The sequence below is a fragment of the Corella eumyota genome, chromosome 1 (genome assembly GCF_963082875.1).
Source record: "Corella eumyota chromosome 1, kaCorEumy4.1, whole genome shotgun sequence".
NCBI lineage: Eukaryota > Metazoa > Chordata > Ascidiacea > Phlebobranchia > Corellidae > Corella > Corella eumyota.
In genome coordinates, this window is record NC_137490.1 from 10,321,508 (window position 1) to 10,338,779 (window position 17,272).

At 26.7% G+C, this 17,272-nt stretch overlaps 1 protein-coding gene across 2 annotated transcripts; it reads left to right on the top strand.

The window, feature by feature from the left end:
- Positions 1 to 5,138: 5,138 nt before the first annotated feature.
- Positions 5,139 to 15,868, top strand: LOC145751172 (uncharacterized). 2 transcript variants are annotated; one of them, XM_082567284.1, is made up of 26 exons: positions 5,139 to 5,469; positions 5,782 to 5,950; positions 6,154 to 6,254; positions 6,365 to 6,502; positions 6,948 to 7,041; positions 8,197 to 8,301; positions 8,496 to 8,635; positions 8,960 to 9,023; positions 9,124 to 9,222; positions 9,398 to 9,573; positions 9,824 to 9,974; positions 10,223 to 10,324; positions 10,634 to 10,788; positions 11,046 to 11,564; positions 11,730 to 11,963; positions 12,052 to 12,097; positions 12,202 to 12,300; positions 12,468 to 12,582; positions 12,665 to 12,956; positions 13,120 to 13,300; positions 13,506 to 13,628; positions 13,694 to 13,852; positions 13,983 to 14,308; positions 14,382 to 14,447; positions 14,527 to 14,734; positions 14,909 to 15,868. In XM_082567284.1, exons 1-26 carry the CDS (start codon positions 5,395 to 5,397, stop codon positions 15,004 to 15,006), a joined length of 4,035 nt encoding a protein of 1,344 aa, XP_082423410.1. In that variant the 5' UTR covers positions 5,139 to 5,394; the 3' UTR covers positions 15,007 to 15,868. The 2 variants fall into 2 exon arrangements, with proteins under 2 accessions (XP_082423410.1, XP_082423402.1); XM_082567276.1 differs by having other exon boundaries at positions 5,782 to 5,946; positions 6,150 to 6,254.
- The last annotated feature ends 1,404 nt before the right edge of the window (positions 15,869 to 17,272 follow it).

Here is a 17,272-nt window from a genome sequence, read left to right on the forward strand (position 1 = left end):
CAATATTTTTCTAATATATTTTCAACTAATGTCGGATAATTAATTATTTAAGTAGTAACTTATCACGCTTCTTATTATAAACCCTTGTAATAGATTAGCCAGTTTTTGCTTTAAAAAAATTAAATTAATCAATTTTTTTTTTAACAAAAAGTAATGCACAAAATAATTTTTTTTACGGTATTAACTTTTAAAAGATGTATTAGTTAAAACAGAAAATAAAAAAACAATAATTGGTTAAATTATTAAATAACTATATTTTATTTATGCTACTGGATTTAACTTTTTGTGATGGCGATTTAACTTTTCGTGATGTTTATGTTATCTTTGGCAGATTAAAAAAAAAAACATTTTAGCACAGTTTTTAATTGGTAATTTTACATATATTTTTATTTTATTTTTGAAAAAGTTAAGTTATTTTTAAGAATTTGTAATAGTGAATTAATTATTTAAATTCGTATTTGGATGTTCATCTATATTTATTACGCAAAGGGGTAAAAGAGACAACTTTCTGGGTAACTATTTGTATCCAACTTAATCTTATTTTTTAAGTTTTTTTGGGTAGTGGTCAGACATTTTTCTCTGTTTCACATAAATAATTTTCAACACTTAAATTTAAACCCTTTTATTAAAACCATTTAAAGTTTAACCCCTTATAAAACTTTGGAAAGTAGGGCAGCCTCCACTCAGTCTGGAAGTAGGAAAGTCTCCACGCACAAAATTTTTTTGCAAAAAAGGCAAGAATAATTTTAAACCTGTACACGCCTTTAAAAACCAGTCGCGATAAGATTCCTGCCTATTTTTTTGTTATATTTAATTTTGTCCTTTTTTAAGCGATTAATGTTTCAGTATGTTACATTTGTGATATTTTTAAGTGGATATCTTTTTTTTGTATATATCTTTATCCTTGATGTGGGAAAGTCGAATGCCCGACTTAAACATAGAGTAACATCAGTTACTCCAACCCGGTCTTAAGTTGCTTCTGTGGCAGTTTGGATATTATAAATTATAATTGCCCGATAATTATTCTGCTGATTAAGTGCTGGCTCAGCAGAAGTTCAAACCGTTTATAGCGCCTTACTCAAGGGTGCTACAGCATGAGAGCAGTGGGGATTGAACCCACAACCTTATGTTTTGCTAAAAAATAATAACAGGTCTTTAAAAAAATGTTTTATTCCAACATTTAACAAAGGAAATAATTTAATTAAGTATATAAATAATTCAATTAGGTCTATTACCCATGCATGGTGTTTCGTGAACGACGGTCAAATTTTTTTAGGAACCTATTTAATATTTTGCCCAAAACAAAATTAAAAACAATTTGCACGCCACAAGTTGTAAATAAACATACATAAGTACATCATGAGTCGGGAAAAAACGTTTCAAATTAGGTTTTTTTACCTGGGGTAAGTCGTATAGTTAATGAAGGTAATTATTGGCCAATTTTTACAAACTTGGCCATTGTAGCAGTTAAATAGAAGTAACAATCCGTTACTTGTTTAACAGTGAAATAAAATGAATAAAAAGATAAATACCTAGATGCTCAAGGATTAAGAAAAAGACAAAACAACAAGAGTAAAATGTACACATACCTATTAAGCTTGTACGTCATTAAAGTAGTACACCACACAATCCCTCTTAGAAGCAGAGTAAAAACCACAGGAAAATTAAAAATCAACAATAAACGCTATTTTTGATTTTTTTTTATCTTCTTGTTTAATGGGAATTACCACTTGAACAAACTGCGTTAAATTAATCGTGGCTGGTTTTAAACTTTCAATGAACAAAGTTTGTTTAGTACCACCACTATCCAAATTAAAAAGTTTTTATCATGCTTTCATGACAAAATATATTCCTTTATAAGGTGCTGTTAATGAAGGTTGATAAGCATCTTTTCGAATGAAAACATATTCACAAGTTTGTAAACTTTCGGGGAATGAATGTCAATTAAGTTGCTTGGTGAGACATAGGTTGTGGCATAAACTGACTAAAAAAATGATAGCTGTAATAGATTATCTTGTATTCACTTTCGTTATAATAGTTGTGATAAAATGCTGTTGCCTTAATTGGTCCAACAATTATGTTCCAAGCAGAAAAGTTGTTGATGTCTTTAAGAAGATCTGGGGTGGCATTACAAAACTCGTGAAGTTAAATTTAACGATCTCGTTAATGCGTCAAAATTTAGCTAACTATCTCGCTCGTTAACTAAATCGGTATTACGAAACCACCTAGTTCAGTAAAAATGAGAGAGTGCAAAAGAAGGAATTTTTAGTTACGCAAAATCACAATTCTTACGTTTTTACACAGTATTATAGGCTACATCAAAGCGGCAATATTACATCATATTCACGGGGGTGCTTTTATACTGTCGTTTTCATAATGACAGTCAAAACTTGTACGGTTATTATATTTTATGGTAAGAATGATGTTTAAAAACGCATTACTTGACAAAACAAAATATAGGTGTTTATACACTTGTATTTATTCAAACAAATAAAACATTTTGTCTCTAACAACTTTTAAAAAACCGTACTAGAAAGCCACGCTGAAAGATTAAACCATTCGTTGATATCATAGTCCACATATACATATGCACTTTGTTATTATAAATTGTTTTAAAATACATTTACTTTACATTTATTGTAAAGGTTTACCAAAAGATAAATTAAATCGCGTATGGCCGATAGTTTAGTTGATAAAATTAAATACTAATATTTGGAGATATTTTTAAGCATTTACTTGGCTATTTTAAATTTCAAAATTTATTTTTATAAAAAACATATGAGTATTTATGTACCGCAAGAATATTTTCAATATTTAACAAAGCAATAATCAAGGCAAAATACTCCTCGCTAAGTTAACGGACGGTAAATTCTACTCGCTAAATTTTGTGCTTTTTCGTTCGTTAAAAGTGACATTTTTAAACAAGTTTCGTAATGCCCCCCCTGGAGTTTTTTGAAATGTGATCTAGTAGCCAATTCCAGACTTTGAGCAGTCTAGTGGCAAACTTTCTGTGGGGCCATTTGAATTTTCAAAAAATGCTTAGTTATATGGAAAGATTTTTTTTAAAAGAGTTGTTTACATAGAAAAATCCAGGAAACATAACTTTTCCCTACTGTTGCTGGTGGGAACATAAATTCAGCATCACTATTATCATCAAAGTCTTTCTCACCTTCACTTTTTTAGGGCACTATCACATCACCCCAGTCAGAACTTTCACTAACCTTTGCCTTTTTTTTATTTATGTTCTTAGCAGCTTCTATTTTGTGTGCTTTTTCTATTAAATTTTTAATACGGTATTGTTTGTAACTATTGCTTTATATGGATTAACCTTTGTACGTTTACCTGTTTTTGCAGTTGGGGAAGGCTGAGCAATTTTATCAAGAAAAAATTGCCGAAAGCTTATTCTTTGTATTGGGGTAAAGATGTTGAATTGGCAATACTTCAGATAACAAAAGCATCTTTTTTCTGGTGTTTCATCTGGCGTAAAACGTAAAATAAAAATTCTTGGTGTGTAATTTAGTAGAACAATTTGCACATCACAAACTGGAATTGGGGCAGTAGTGTTGGCAAAAGCAGCGACATCAAACATTTAATTAGGTTCTTAAGCTGTAAGGTTGGGTTTGAAAAAAATTCAGTTTTACTTAATCTAAATCTAGTGTCATTTAACCTTGCAATAAGTTTTTTACTTTATTTTTTCACTTCATTTATCACAGACTTTAAAACAGTGACATCCAGTGGTTGCTTAAGATTATTATTGTGCGGCTTGCGCTGGCAATTTTAAAAGGATGACATTATGTTTTCTTGCTGGAAAGGGTGACATTATTGTTTAGCACATTGGTAGAATTGTATTTACCGATCCAGTTTAAGAATGTTAAGACCAAGCTCAAATGGAATGTTTACCTACTAAACTACCTAATTTTACACGAATCAAACTTTCTTTAGTCACAGGCTATTTTAATTATGCATTCTATCGTTAATATCAATTTCCTATTTATATACATAAGAGTAAAAAAAACACAGAAGTAGTTTCTAGCATGATTAGATTACTCTAATATAAACAAATGTTAGAGTCGTTATTGTTGTGGTCATTCCAGGCATACCCCAAATTATATTTTATCAACACATTTAAAATTTTTTGAATGTATTTTATGGTTACATTGTGGTCATTCAAGGCAGATTCAATCTTACAGAAGCACACAATTACTTTATTTACAACACATAGCATCACAAAAATAGACCTATATAAATAAATTTTCATTAATTAGAGTGTTATGTTCTTTTTAATTTTTTTTTTCTAATAACTAACACTTATAAATTTTTTCCCTATGTTGAATTTTTATTATGTAAAAAATATACCAACTTTAACTATCAAGTAATAATAATTTATGAAATCCCAAGCTGCCAGATTTTTATTTTTGAAGGTGGCAATCACTTTCTTATAAATAGATATTAACAGAAGGACAAAATGAATATACCGCTTGGATTATTAAAAAAGTGTAAATTTTTTTTACCTATTTTCTGTTAATAAATTCAAGGAATCTTAACTAAACCTTGTTTGTTTTACATTCGATTTTACAGGCTATATGCAATTCTAAAAATGCCTATTTTACTAAATATTTTTAATCAAGTAAGAAAGGAAAGTTCTTAGCTAAATTTGTAACACTATGTTCTAACTACTAATTAATTTTTTTATAGGCTATTGTACTTATTACAAATATAGGCAAGGTCATGTACATAAATAAAGTCGTGGTTCGTAATAAATTTGACTATAATCTACCCATAATATATCCTTTCTTTGCCCTAACGAAGTAAATAACTTAATCTAATACCCCAACTTACAGTAGTGTCGGCAACCGTAGTTAGCAGATGTCCAGTAATAGTTAGTGCACGTGGTTCACTACACATAAATAAAAAATAAAAACAGATTTGTGTAGATCAAAATTTGTTTATTTTAAAATTAAAAAAATGTTGCTAAGCCGACAATAATTTAGTTTTGTTCCCAATTTTTATTTGTGTTAGTCTAGAAAGTACTTTACGTCGTTCCTATGGCGAGGATAAAGATATAAAACGAGGTATTTGCTTATTGAACATTTCTTTTTATTATATTTATTGATGCGTTATAGATCAAAATAAAAAAGATTGCAAATGAAACTTATCTTTACATTCTTATAAAAAAAAGTAATTGTTTTGGTTTTATTGGGCTTCAATTCTTACTGCAGGCAAGCTATTTAATTTATTTTATATAAAACAGTGTAAAATTTTGAGTTATGCGAACGGGTTAAGGTTTTGTTTATTAAGGTACAGTCAGACAGTTTGCCACTCAGACAAAAAATCATTACTAATACATGTTTTGTCAGCTCGTAGAAGTTTGTTTCGCTTTTTTTTAATACCAAGATGTCTGACCAAGCTTTAACAACTAGTAAGATTCGTGAAAATGCAGAATCTTGGTCATTAGGTGGAGATGCTAAGGTTTGTTTTTTAATTTTTATAAATTTTTTTGCATTAGCTATAATGAAAATGCAGTTAAAATGTTTAAAAATGTGTTTTTTTAACAACATACCCACTGTAGCATAACATGGTACATTATTTTTAAATTAAGAAAATTAATATAAACAAGTTAGTACAAAACCTAACTTTTTTGCAAAATTCTACAATGTCTTTTATTTTTTTATTTTTTTTTTAACGATTCCTAAACAATATGTTTTGTCATTGTGAAACGGTATGTTTGCAAAAAATGTGTTAAACAAATGTTGCTAAAATTTGATATTGTTATTTTTTTAGCTTTTACAACTTATGCAAGATTTTGCAACAAGATTAACTGGAAGAGCTAATGATGTTCATCGGGAAGTGTCACAACTTAGTTATGACACTAGATTGTTAGATACAAAAATCCAAAGTGTCACTGATTATTTTTTAACTCTTAGTGATAAACAGTTTTTTGAAAATGTAAGTGTTATGGTGTTTTTAAGGAACGGTACTAAAAAAACTAAGTTAACTTTATGGAAAACTATGGTATGGTGTAAAGTTCGTTTGGTAATGGTATGATAAATGGAATTTTTTCATTTCATGTTAAATTTTTAGTCTTATTAACAGCAATTTATAAAGAAATTGAAATATAGTTTTCTATAAATAAAATTAATGTATGAAAGAGAGTCTATGATGAAGATGTGTCAATCAAAAGTGAAACCAATGAAGAAAATGATGAAGCCAAGCAGAAAACTAAGGAGGAAAGAGAAAAGGAGCTAATTTCAAAAGTCAATAAATTTTTACTTAATATGTATTAAACTAAAATCTATTAATTCAAAATATTAATTTTATACTTTATTTGTATAGCTTTAATATGATAAGATAAAACTTTTTTTAGTTAAAAGTTGCATTTTCTTTTGGACTTGATGTGGTAGAAAATTGTTTTGATATTTTGGATATGAAATCGGAATCAGATCTTTCAGATGACGAAGATGATGGCGATGATGTTAAAATGGAGGTCATTCTTGAACCAAAGGTACATCAATATATCTCGCAATTTAATTTATTTTTCTGAAAGATTTTTAAATATCTTTTTGGTTTGTTTAAATTTTTCTTTTTTTATTTGGTTTAGTTTGATGGTGGCTAATATTAAATTGTATCTTTAATAGTAATTAAGGTTTTAGATTTAGCAACGCAATTTTTTAATAAAATTTATTGTTTTTCCTTTTAACTACAACACATGGGCTAGATAGAAAAAGTTTTTTTGCATTTAAATGGGTGGGGCAAAGTAATCTTATTTGTGTTTTTAAAATGGATAAATTTGGTTTAAGCAATAATAAATTAATTTTGTGCAAAAAAGTTTATTAACAAATTCCAGATTAAATATATACATTTAATTTAAAATAATTAAAAACCTTGTCTTCTCGATGAAACATTTTTAAAATAGGTGTTTTATTATAATTAAATATTATTTTTAATAGGATCCATATGTGAACAGACCACTTCCATATTTGATTGGAAGTCGGGATTTTTATGAAGATGAAAATGTTGGTGTAGGTGATTTACCAAGTTCTGGTAAGTACATTTTTACATTTATTTTACCTTTGACAAATATTTTGTTATGCTGTTATAACGATTATTTTAGATCAATGTAATATATATTTAACAGTTTGGCATAAAATTAAAAGCTTACAATATTGTTTTAAGTAGCCTATTTTTAAAGATTTTTTATTAAAACTGTTTTAAAATGTTTGTTTTTTTTTAAACTAAATCAAAATTTTAAAAAAGAATTTTAAAACTGGATATTGAAGTCAATAATTAGTAGAATATGGTTCTGCAAAGTTATACAGCAAAACTAATTTAAATATGATAACTGTTAGATGATCATTTGACTTATTGAATGCTTATGTTTTACTCCTTTCTTTTTACTTTAAAACATGATTGTAAAAGAGTATTGTATTTAAATGTTAAAGTAAGGAAACTATGTCTATATTAATTACAACAAATTAAAGTCATCTGAAAAAGTTAAATCTGCAAGTTAATTATTAACATGGTTGCAAGGTGGCAAGCACAACCATGACAAATAAATATACCTAACACATTTTTTATTTTAAACTGGAAGAACAGTCGACTAAAATTGAATAAATGTTTATTTTTGATTAAACAAGCAGTCAACTTCATTATAAACACTTTTTTGTAAGGATAATATAAATACAGCATTTAATTATATTGAAAAAAACTAACCAATACATGGAAACATTACAACACATTGTTTATCATTGAAAAATTTAAAATTGGTTTTCGGAACAGTTAAATTATTTTTATCTTTTATTTTATTAGTTTTGGGTAAGTTTAAATTTCTATATTATTAAGCATTTTAGACGATATTCAAGTTAATTAATGTTTTGGCCTAACTAGTAAAACAACATTTAATGTAAGAAACAACAGTTACTAAACAATTATTGCAAATGTATAAACATTATTGCAATGTATAAACAATTATTGCAATGTATAAACAATATTTAAAACGTTTTATTTTTTAAAACCTAGCAATAATTTTTAAAAGTTGTTTGGTTCTTACAACATTGTCAAAAATTCCAGTTTTATTGGACACATTTGTTTATAATAATGTTTATTTGTTTTAAAAACTAATTAGAAATATTTAAAAATGTAAACTAATTTAATTAAAGTAAAAAAATAAAATTTTTTTGAAATTTAAATTAAATTAAGATGAGGTGGAAAGTGAGGCGGGATCATTAACTGAATCTGAAGAGGAAATTGAAAAGGCTAACACTGTTTCTGATCTTTCTTCTACTGATATATCTTCCGATGATGGTAGGATAATTAAAATTTTGTTTTTGTGGTATTTTGAAATAAAATAAACTATTTGATAAAAATGCTGTTTTCTTACATTTCTAATGTCTAAGTGTTTTTCTTTTTAAATATAAAAATTTTTAATTAAAAAAAAGCTGTTGATTACTATTAATAGACAATCAGTATAAGTAGTAATATTATAACCTATTTTTAAGATAATGAGCAGGCCAAGGCAAAAAATCAAAGTGTTTCTTCATCTGATGCTAGTAGTAGTAGTAGTAGTAATGTTGACCAACAATTGTTCACTAACAACAAAAGTCAAACAGATTCATTTTCGTCTGAAGAAGATAAAAAGGTTAAAAGTATGATTTACTTAGAAACTAGTTATGTAACAAAAATATGATTTAAAGAAAGTTGAATACAAATTTAAAACTTTTACCATGTTAATTTGTTAAAAGTGTTAAAGTTAAACCTATTTTTAGCGAACAAGTTAGAATAATTTGTTTTATTAATTTCAAACATAAAATCTTTTGTAGCAAAAAAAGATTTAGTAAAAATTAAAACTGCTAAAGTTTAAATTTAAAAAAAGCGATAATAAAATATTTGTATATGAAGTTTTATTTAATTTTTCATAACTCAGTAAAAGTATTTTAAATGTTTTTTGTTGGGTAACTTTTAGGTTATAAAAAAGAAACCAACAAAAACGAAAAAAACTCGATCAAGAAAATCAACTCAGAATAAAGGTCTGCAATCAGTATAAATTATTTTTACAATAAAAAATAAAATTGTTTATATTTTTTTATATGCTCTAGCATTTATATCAATTTTGTTTGAATATTTTAGACTTTTTTGGTGGACCAGATAATGTTGATATATTTAACCCATCTGGTGACTTGTTTAGCAGCAATAATAAATTGTTTGATACTTCGAAAAAGTCAAAAGGTAAAATGAAATTAAAACTTAATGTACTAGGCTATGCTGTATTGTATACTTCAATACTTGGAATACATTAATATTTATATTTTAGTTTAAAATTTGTATTCATTAAATATGGAATTAATTAGTTGTGTTTATAAGTCGGTACTGGGCATAAAATGAATTTTTTAAATTTCCAAAGGTCTATTTGATGATGATGATACTAGTAGTGACCACTCAGTTAGCTCAAATTCAAGGAAATATGTTTCCTCGGAGTCAGAGGAGGAGGTTGCAAGACCCTCACATAAAACCAAGAAATCAGTCAAAAAATTACCACAATCTATACCTGTTGTTGCTGTTAAGAAAGGATTATTTCATGTAAATGTTTAATTTTTAAAAATCTTTATTCTAAATTAAATTTTTATGAGTTTTTTTCCTTTTTTTATGAGTTTTTTTTTTTTGAGTTTTTTTCCTTTAATGCCATTGGGTAGTTATGTTATACCCAGCTAAACATACTAAGTTGATAAAAACATCTTGTGGAGTTTATTCATTTATTTTTAACTTTTCTGTAATTGTTTAATCCTAAATTTTATAAAAAAAAACAATAAAAACTTATTTAATGAAAAAGGATGACGATTCCTCCTCGAATTTAAATTCAAGTGAAGAAGATGATTATGATCCCAAACATCCCAAACCATCTCGTCAAACTCAAAGTAAAGGTTTATTTGATCAAAATAAAGAAAGTAGCTCTGACTCAGATAGCAAAACAAATCAAACTGGTAAGTTATTCCTAATATTAAAAGAATGTTTTAGTCTTTTTAGTTATCTAACATCAACAAGTTTAATGTAGTGAATATTAATCAATTAAAAAAATATATTGATCTATAAATTGTAATAAAAAAAATGTTTTTTTATAATTTAAATAAACTAGGCTTTTTAAATTTAAAATTATAAAAATATTTTTTAAAAAGCTTATTAAATGATCAATTAAATTTGTTTTTAATCTTATTTTGAAATTTATTAAAAGCATCTACGAAAAAAGTAACAAAACCATCGAAGGGTTTATTTGATGATGGAAGTAGTTCAAGTGAGGATGAAAATCTTTTCCAAACTCGAAAAAAATTACAAAGTTTGAATTTTTTTTTATTTAATATTTAAATTTTTTTTTTTATTTAATATTTAAATTTCGAAAAATGGTTTATAATAATTGTCGGTTTCAAAATGTCAACTTAAAATTAGATTGGTTATAACGCTAATCTAATTAGTTTCAGTTAACATAAAAAAATAAAAAGTAATATTTAGTTATATTTATTAGAATATTAAAACAAATGCATTGAATAAAAATATTAAAAATAGATAATAATATTATGTTTAGATTTTTAAAGGGTTTTTGGATCTTTTTATTTCAAAAAATTATTTTCTAAATATTGAAATTTAGATTCAGGATCCTTGTCTGGCGCTGAGTCGAAAACCAATCAAGCCAAATCAAAACGTCCAGTGGGAGGAGTTTCCATGTTTGGAGGAGATGTAAATCAATTACAAGCAGCATTAAAAAAAAGAAATCAAAACCAAAGTTCATCCGATAGCAGCGAGGTATTTGTTTCTACCTAATAAAGTTTAGACTGTATCCTTAATTTAAGTTGCTGCTGTTTTTTTTAATTTAATTCGGTTTTATTTTTACAATTAAAGCTAATAATTTGATAATTTATCATTTAGAAGACATAAGCTATTTGCTATAACAATAATAATTTTTGATAATTTTCTTAATTTTCAACTATTATTTTTTAATAATTTTTGACATGTATCTAAATTTAAAACAAAAATTTTAATAATTGTAATTTATTTTGAAGGATCTTAATTTAAAATCAGGTGATTCTGATAAAAAGTCCATGGACGGTATCACTAAAAAAACAAGTGAGTCGGTTTCAAAAGATAGTAACAAAGAAGACACACTTTTTGGAGAAAAAACTAAAAGCAGTTCTATTTCAAAGCCAAATCATAAAAAAAGTTTATTTGGTGATTCTGGTAGCAGTTCTGACAGTGATTTGTTTGGTTCAAATCAAAGTTTCAAGGATCCAAGCAAGTTCAAATCACAAAAGCCTATTTCTCAGAATACATCGCTTAATTTGAAAATGTCAAAACAAACTGAATCATCTAATATCAATTCTAAGAACATAAAATCTAGCAAGTTACCCACCAAGAAACCTCAAAGTACTCAACCAACTAAAAAATCTCATAAACAAAACTCAGAAAATATTTTTGAAGAAAGTAGTGAAAGCGACGATTTATTTTTATCCAAACCAAAGAAAACTGTTCAAAATGTGAAAAAATCATCCAAAAATAATACGAATAATTTATTTGATTCTGGGGTAATTAAGATTAATTTAAAATTATTTCTTTTTAAATAAACAATATACAATTATTGTTGTACCCTGTAAAAAATTAAGGGTAAATATTAATTCTATTTCAATATAATCACCTTATTTTGGTTGTGTTCTCCTAGAAATATAAATAAAACTTCATTTTTTTTAAAGAGCGATGATGAATTGTTTGGTTCTAAATCGACTCCAGTCTCCACAAACAAATTGAATTCTTCAAGTAACACTCCTGATTCAAATAGAAGCACCAAAGTTAAACCTCCGCCAATAGTTCAAAGTAAAGGATTGTTTGATAGTGATAGTGATAGTAAAAGTGATGAGGATTTATTTTTAACACATAAACCAAAGTTAACACCAACAGTTACCCCTGCAGTAAAACAACCAGAAAAGGTAACGTAAACAAATATTATGTATTATTGTTTGCATAGATTATATATAATTGTAGGTTTATTAACTTAAATTTAAATTTGCTTTACAGAAGAAAAATTTGACTCGAGAAAAAAATAATTCTGCAAAGAATATAAGTAAGATTGATAACATTATTTACGAGCTTTAAATTTTTTGTCATATTTAAAAAAACATATTTAAAAGCTTAACATTTGTAATTTTGTATTTTTTTTAAATAAAGGTAGTTTATTAGGTGAAAGTGAGAATTCAAGTGATGGTGAGGACTCATTATTTTCCACTAAAACACCAGTTACAACTCCCAATGTTAAAGAAAACAAAGGTTCTTGATTTTATTAGTTACTTATTTCATAATTTTTGTAATTGGACGTTTAAGATAAAAAATGTTAATTCATATTGCAGTATACTTTTTGGTTATTAAAATTATAATTTTACAATGATTATTTTTAGTTTAACTTATTTTAATACAATACTTTTATTTTTAAATAGAAGCTGAAAAAGAAGAAAAGAAACAAGAGGCAGGTGTTAAGAAAGTTCTTCCAGGAGCAGTATCGGTATTTGGAGCGAAAGGAGGAGAGCTGTTTGCCGCTATCAGTCGGAGAAGGTTAAATATTATTTATAAAAATATAACATGTATATTCTGTATCAAAATCACATTGTTTTATGTTTTTTTTTGTTTATTATAGATCTTCATCTCAAAAGAAAAGTATTTCTAAAGATTCAAGTTCAGAAGATGATATGAGTTCAATTTTAACCAAACAACCAGATAATATAAAACCAGGAAATGACCAGTCATTAAAAAAACCATCTACTGTCACACCATCTGAGCCCAAAGTTATTGCAAATACTAAAACAAACGTTTTGTCAAAAAATATTACTGCTAAGCCATTTTCTCCATCGAAACCCATTAACAATATACCCAACATTACAAAAGTCTCTGCACCTAAAACAAATACCAAGGCAATAGGAAAACTGCAGGTTATTTTTTTTTTATATTAAAATTGTTGTTTTTCACCCAAATTAAAAAGAAATTTTTTTAAAAAAATCTTTTCATAACTTAGTTATCTCTACGCAATGTTAAACTGGATTACATATATACTTTTTTTGTTATCCAAAAAATCTGTAAATATTTTAATTTTAGTTAAAAATTCACATTAATCCTAATGCAATGCTTCCTGGAGCCACCCCAACTATTAAATCAACTCATGACTCTGATAAACCACTTGATAGTGCTACTAAGACAAGGCCAAGAGCTCAAGGGGGACGTCGACCTCAAACCAGACGAGCGCGACAAAAGATTGCAGAACATTCAAATCTTTCAGGTGCAATTTAAACAGCTGTAAAAGTGCTACAACTGTTGTATTATACAAATAATAATTTGTGTTAATATGGGTTTATTACAAACTCGAGACTTATTTTAAAATTAGTCACAAATGCTAATAAGAGGTTTAAAAAACAATTTAAAATAAATATTTATTGGTAAGATAATAAAAAAATTATTTTAAGTAAATTTTTGTTTGATTGTAGCGGATTTTGTGGATTCTATTTCTGCTCCAACAATTTCAAGTCCACCTCAATCTTCTATTGTAGCAGATCCAACTTCCAATCAAAAATCTGTGCAACCATCGGATGATGTTGACAATTTCTTAGGTTTGTTATTTGATCATTTTAAATACAGTTTTCTTTCTTTTATTTTTTAATTGGTAAATTTATAGATAATCTCTTGTCTTCACCCTCTAAGAAGAATAAAACTAAAGATAAAAAGAAATCTACAACAGTGAAAAACACTGAGATGCCAATACCTCAGAAATCACCTCAATTATCTCCAAAATCAACCAAAAAAAAGTCTTTCAAAAAAACTCCTGTGCTTGAAGGTATAAACTTTTTGCTTATTTAGTGATTTAAACATGTAAATGGTTTAAGTTGTATAATATACATAATATTTCTTTCAATATAAATTAAATTATCTTTATTTATAATTAAATACTAATTGATGTATTTAAGATGATTTATTTACTTCTGCGATAATACCCAAAACCAAACCTACAAAACAAAACAATGATTTATTCAACGACTTTATGGATGATGATAATGAAGATATGTTTTCTTCCTCTGCTTCCAAAAAGGATTCCAAGTCCAAAGAAACTAAAAAAGATGACAATCTTGAGGATATTTTTGGAGATGAGTTTTCTGTTTCACAAAGCAACGATAATAAAAAATCAGCTGTTAAAATTAAAAAACACAATCTGTTTGATGATGATTTGTTCGGAGATGTAGGTGATGATATTTTAACTGAAAAGCAAAAATCTGAGAAAGTTAAGAAAAGCAAGGTAAATTTAAAACATATATATATATAATTAAACAAACCTTTACAATATTCACCTGCTACTTGTATTGTTTTAGGAGATAGATATTTTTGGAGATTTGGATTTGGCTATGGAAAAGAATGAGAAAAAGGTGTCAAATAAGGTAAGCTATTTTTATAATTTTAAATAAAGGTATAAACATTAAAATTTGTATCGAATGATTAAAACATTTTGTGTTTCAGAAAAATCCGAATGACTTTGATGATCTTTTTGGGGACAATTCAGCTAGTAAGAAAAAATCAGAACCAAAAAAGAAAAAAAAATCAACTAAATTTACTGACGACTTGTTTGGAGAAGATCTAGAAGATGATTTATTTGCAAATACTTCCTTAAAAACTAAAGCGAAAACTTCCGCAAATAGTAAATCACCAAAGCCTAACGATATTAAAGGTAAGTTTATTGCCACCATTTAATCATTTATTTTAAATTGTTTTTTTTTTATAAAAACTTTACTACCATGTTTGAGTATGCATTTTTTTATTATCGTTAGTCAAACAATTTATTATTGTTAGCCAAACAATTCAACTTTTGTTAATGTTAATATTTTATGTAATTAAATCTCAGAGATAAGCAACAGCAAAAATTTGAAATCATCCAATCCAGTAAAACCGGAAGAAGATGAAGATGTATATGATGACCCTCTTGGAGCTTTACTTAGTTAAATATTGAAAATTAGACATAGTAGGATAAATGCATTATTGATATAAAATATTATTTTACTATTCCACTGATTTGTTATGATTTATTTTATTTATTCCCATTTATTATTTTTCTTCAAAATTTCTCTGCTATATTTGATTATTTTTTTTCTTTGTTATATTGTGATTAATATATTCTTTACCATTCATTTTTATTGCCATTTAATCTTATTTAAAATTTATTTCATGCATTTACACTTTCTTAATTATTATTTAACCCATACATTTACAACGTTAAATTTTTACAAACAACATGTTGACTTAGATTTAAATGTTCTTAAAATTGGCAGTTATTTATTATTGAATTTACTGTCATCAGTTTTTACAGCCTTATTCTTTGTTTGGAATATTTTTTCAGATTGTTTTTAAAAGTGTTAAAATTGTTAAAGGTTTTGCTCGACGTGGTAAATACATTATTCGTATATCATTACCACATCACGAATTTTTACTTACAAAATCTGCATTATTTCTGTTTTATGAAACGTTGTAAAGCGGTGTTTATTATAGATGATGGAGTGCACTCTTTTTTTGTTTTCTAATGATATAAACCATGCCATAAAATAAAAACAGAAGGAGAATAATAGTTTTTTAACCATGCTGTGTAAACTCTCTTCTAACAAATTTAATTTAATCACGCCAGGAGCTATATGTTTAATAAATTGGAAATGTTAAACTAAACTACTTTAAGTGGTGAGTCATATTTTGCTTGTGAATTATGACTAACAGGTTGAAGTGCATATTTAAAATTGTAATGGTTTAGCAAATAGCGTAGGCGTAATTTACTAATTTCTACCGTGCGGTATTAAAAAGCCCACACTAGGTTATTACAAATATAATGAATGATTCCAGTTGTTCTTTTATAATTTGCAATATCTTTTACGGGTTTGTTATTTTCTACTCAAGCCAAATTAGGTTATTTAAATTTTATTTAATTATGAAACTTAAACAGTTTTAACTATTTTTTTTATTTTCGGGTTGCTTTTGTAATAAATTGTCGAATTTCGTTTTTGTGCAGTTGTTTTATTTATTTTTTCAATTTATGCCTTTTTTTATTTATTTATAGATTTTATTTTGTGGTTTATTGCAGAAATTATTAATTAACGTGGGCTATATAAAATAGGGTTTAATAATTAGAAATAAAAATGATTTTTTCCGGTTATGTAAGTTTAGTTTTGACGCGGTATTTAACACACAGCTATTCCGCGGGTTAATTATCTGTCAAGGTGATATCGGAAACTGGCAAAGACAATTCAGGATTAAGTTAAGGTTGGGGTTACAATGGCCACCCTGTGTTTAATTTGTAAAGTCGTGCTTCTCACAATGAGGGCAAATAAGTAAAAGAAATACATCAGAATATAGCTACAACGTTTTATGGGCACTTTTTTGAACGTAGACTTATAATTCATTTTTAAACATGTTTATGATGAGGTAATGCCTTAAAATAGTAATCGTTACATCATCTAAAAAAAGCCGTTACGTCAAATGCAAAGACAAATGGATATTGTATTCTTGTTTGAATATAATGTATAATTCATTGATGTTATTGTTGCCTGTTATGAAGTTGACATTTTTAAGTTTTTTAAAATAAATGAAGCGAATCTAAAAACAGATTTTCAAGTGGTTAACGACCATAGTCATTAACTAACTGCAGTCAGTTTACTGATGTAGAAACTCGATTTTGTTTGTTTTTAGATTATGTGTTACCACAAAAGGTTTCCATGCTTGGGTGCAAAAGTTACATTTTAAAAAAATCGATTTGTTTATAAAAAAGCAGTTTCCACCAAACAAAAATAAAGTAAAATTTTAAATTTATCTTACAAGTTCGTGTTAATACATACCCAAAAGGAACGTCTAAGTGCAATAGAAAAGGGTAAACGCCTTATGGTTTATACACTTAATGTAAAGTATTTACCGCGTTTTGTTCACAAGGGAAATATTTCAAATTGATTTTGGTAAAACAGATTTTACTTTAACATACATAAATGTCACGGAAACTAATAAACATAGTTTAAGATTGTGTAAGGTTTTAAAGTTTATAGGGTTTTATACTTTTTAAAGCGCGATTTAAGTTATGAGGAATCTGCTTAAAAATAACTTACTGAAAGTGTTACGCCATGTTTGGTTAACACACCTAATTATTTTTACCCCACTAATGTGTATCAATACAATGTATTAGGACCATAGTTAAGCAATTTAGCTTTTAAGTTATTTTAATTATACTGTAAGTTGC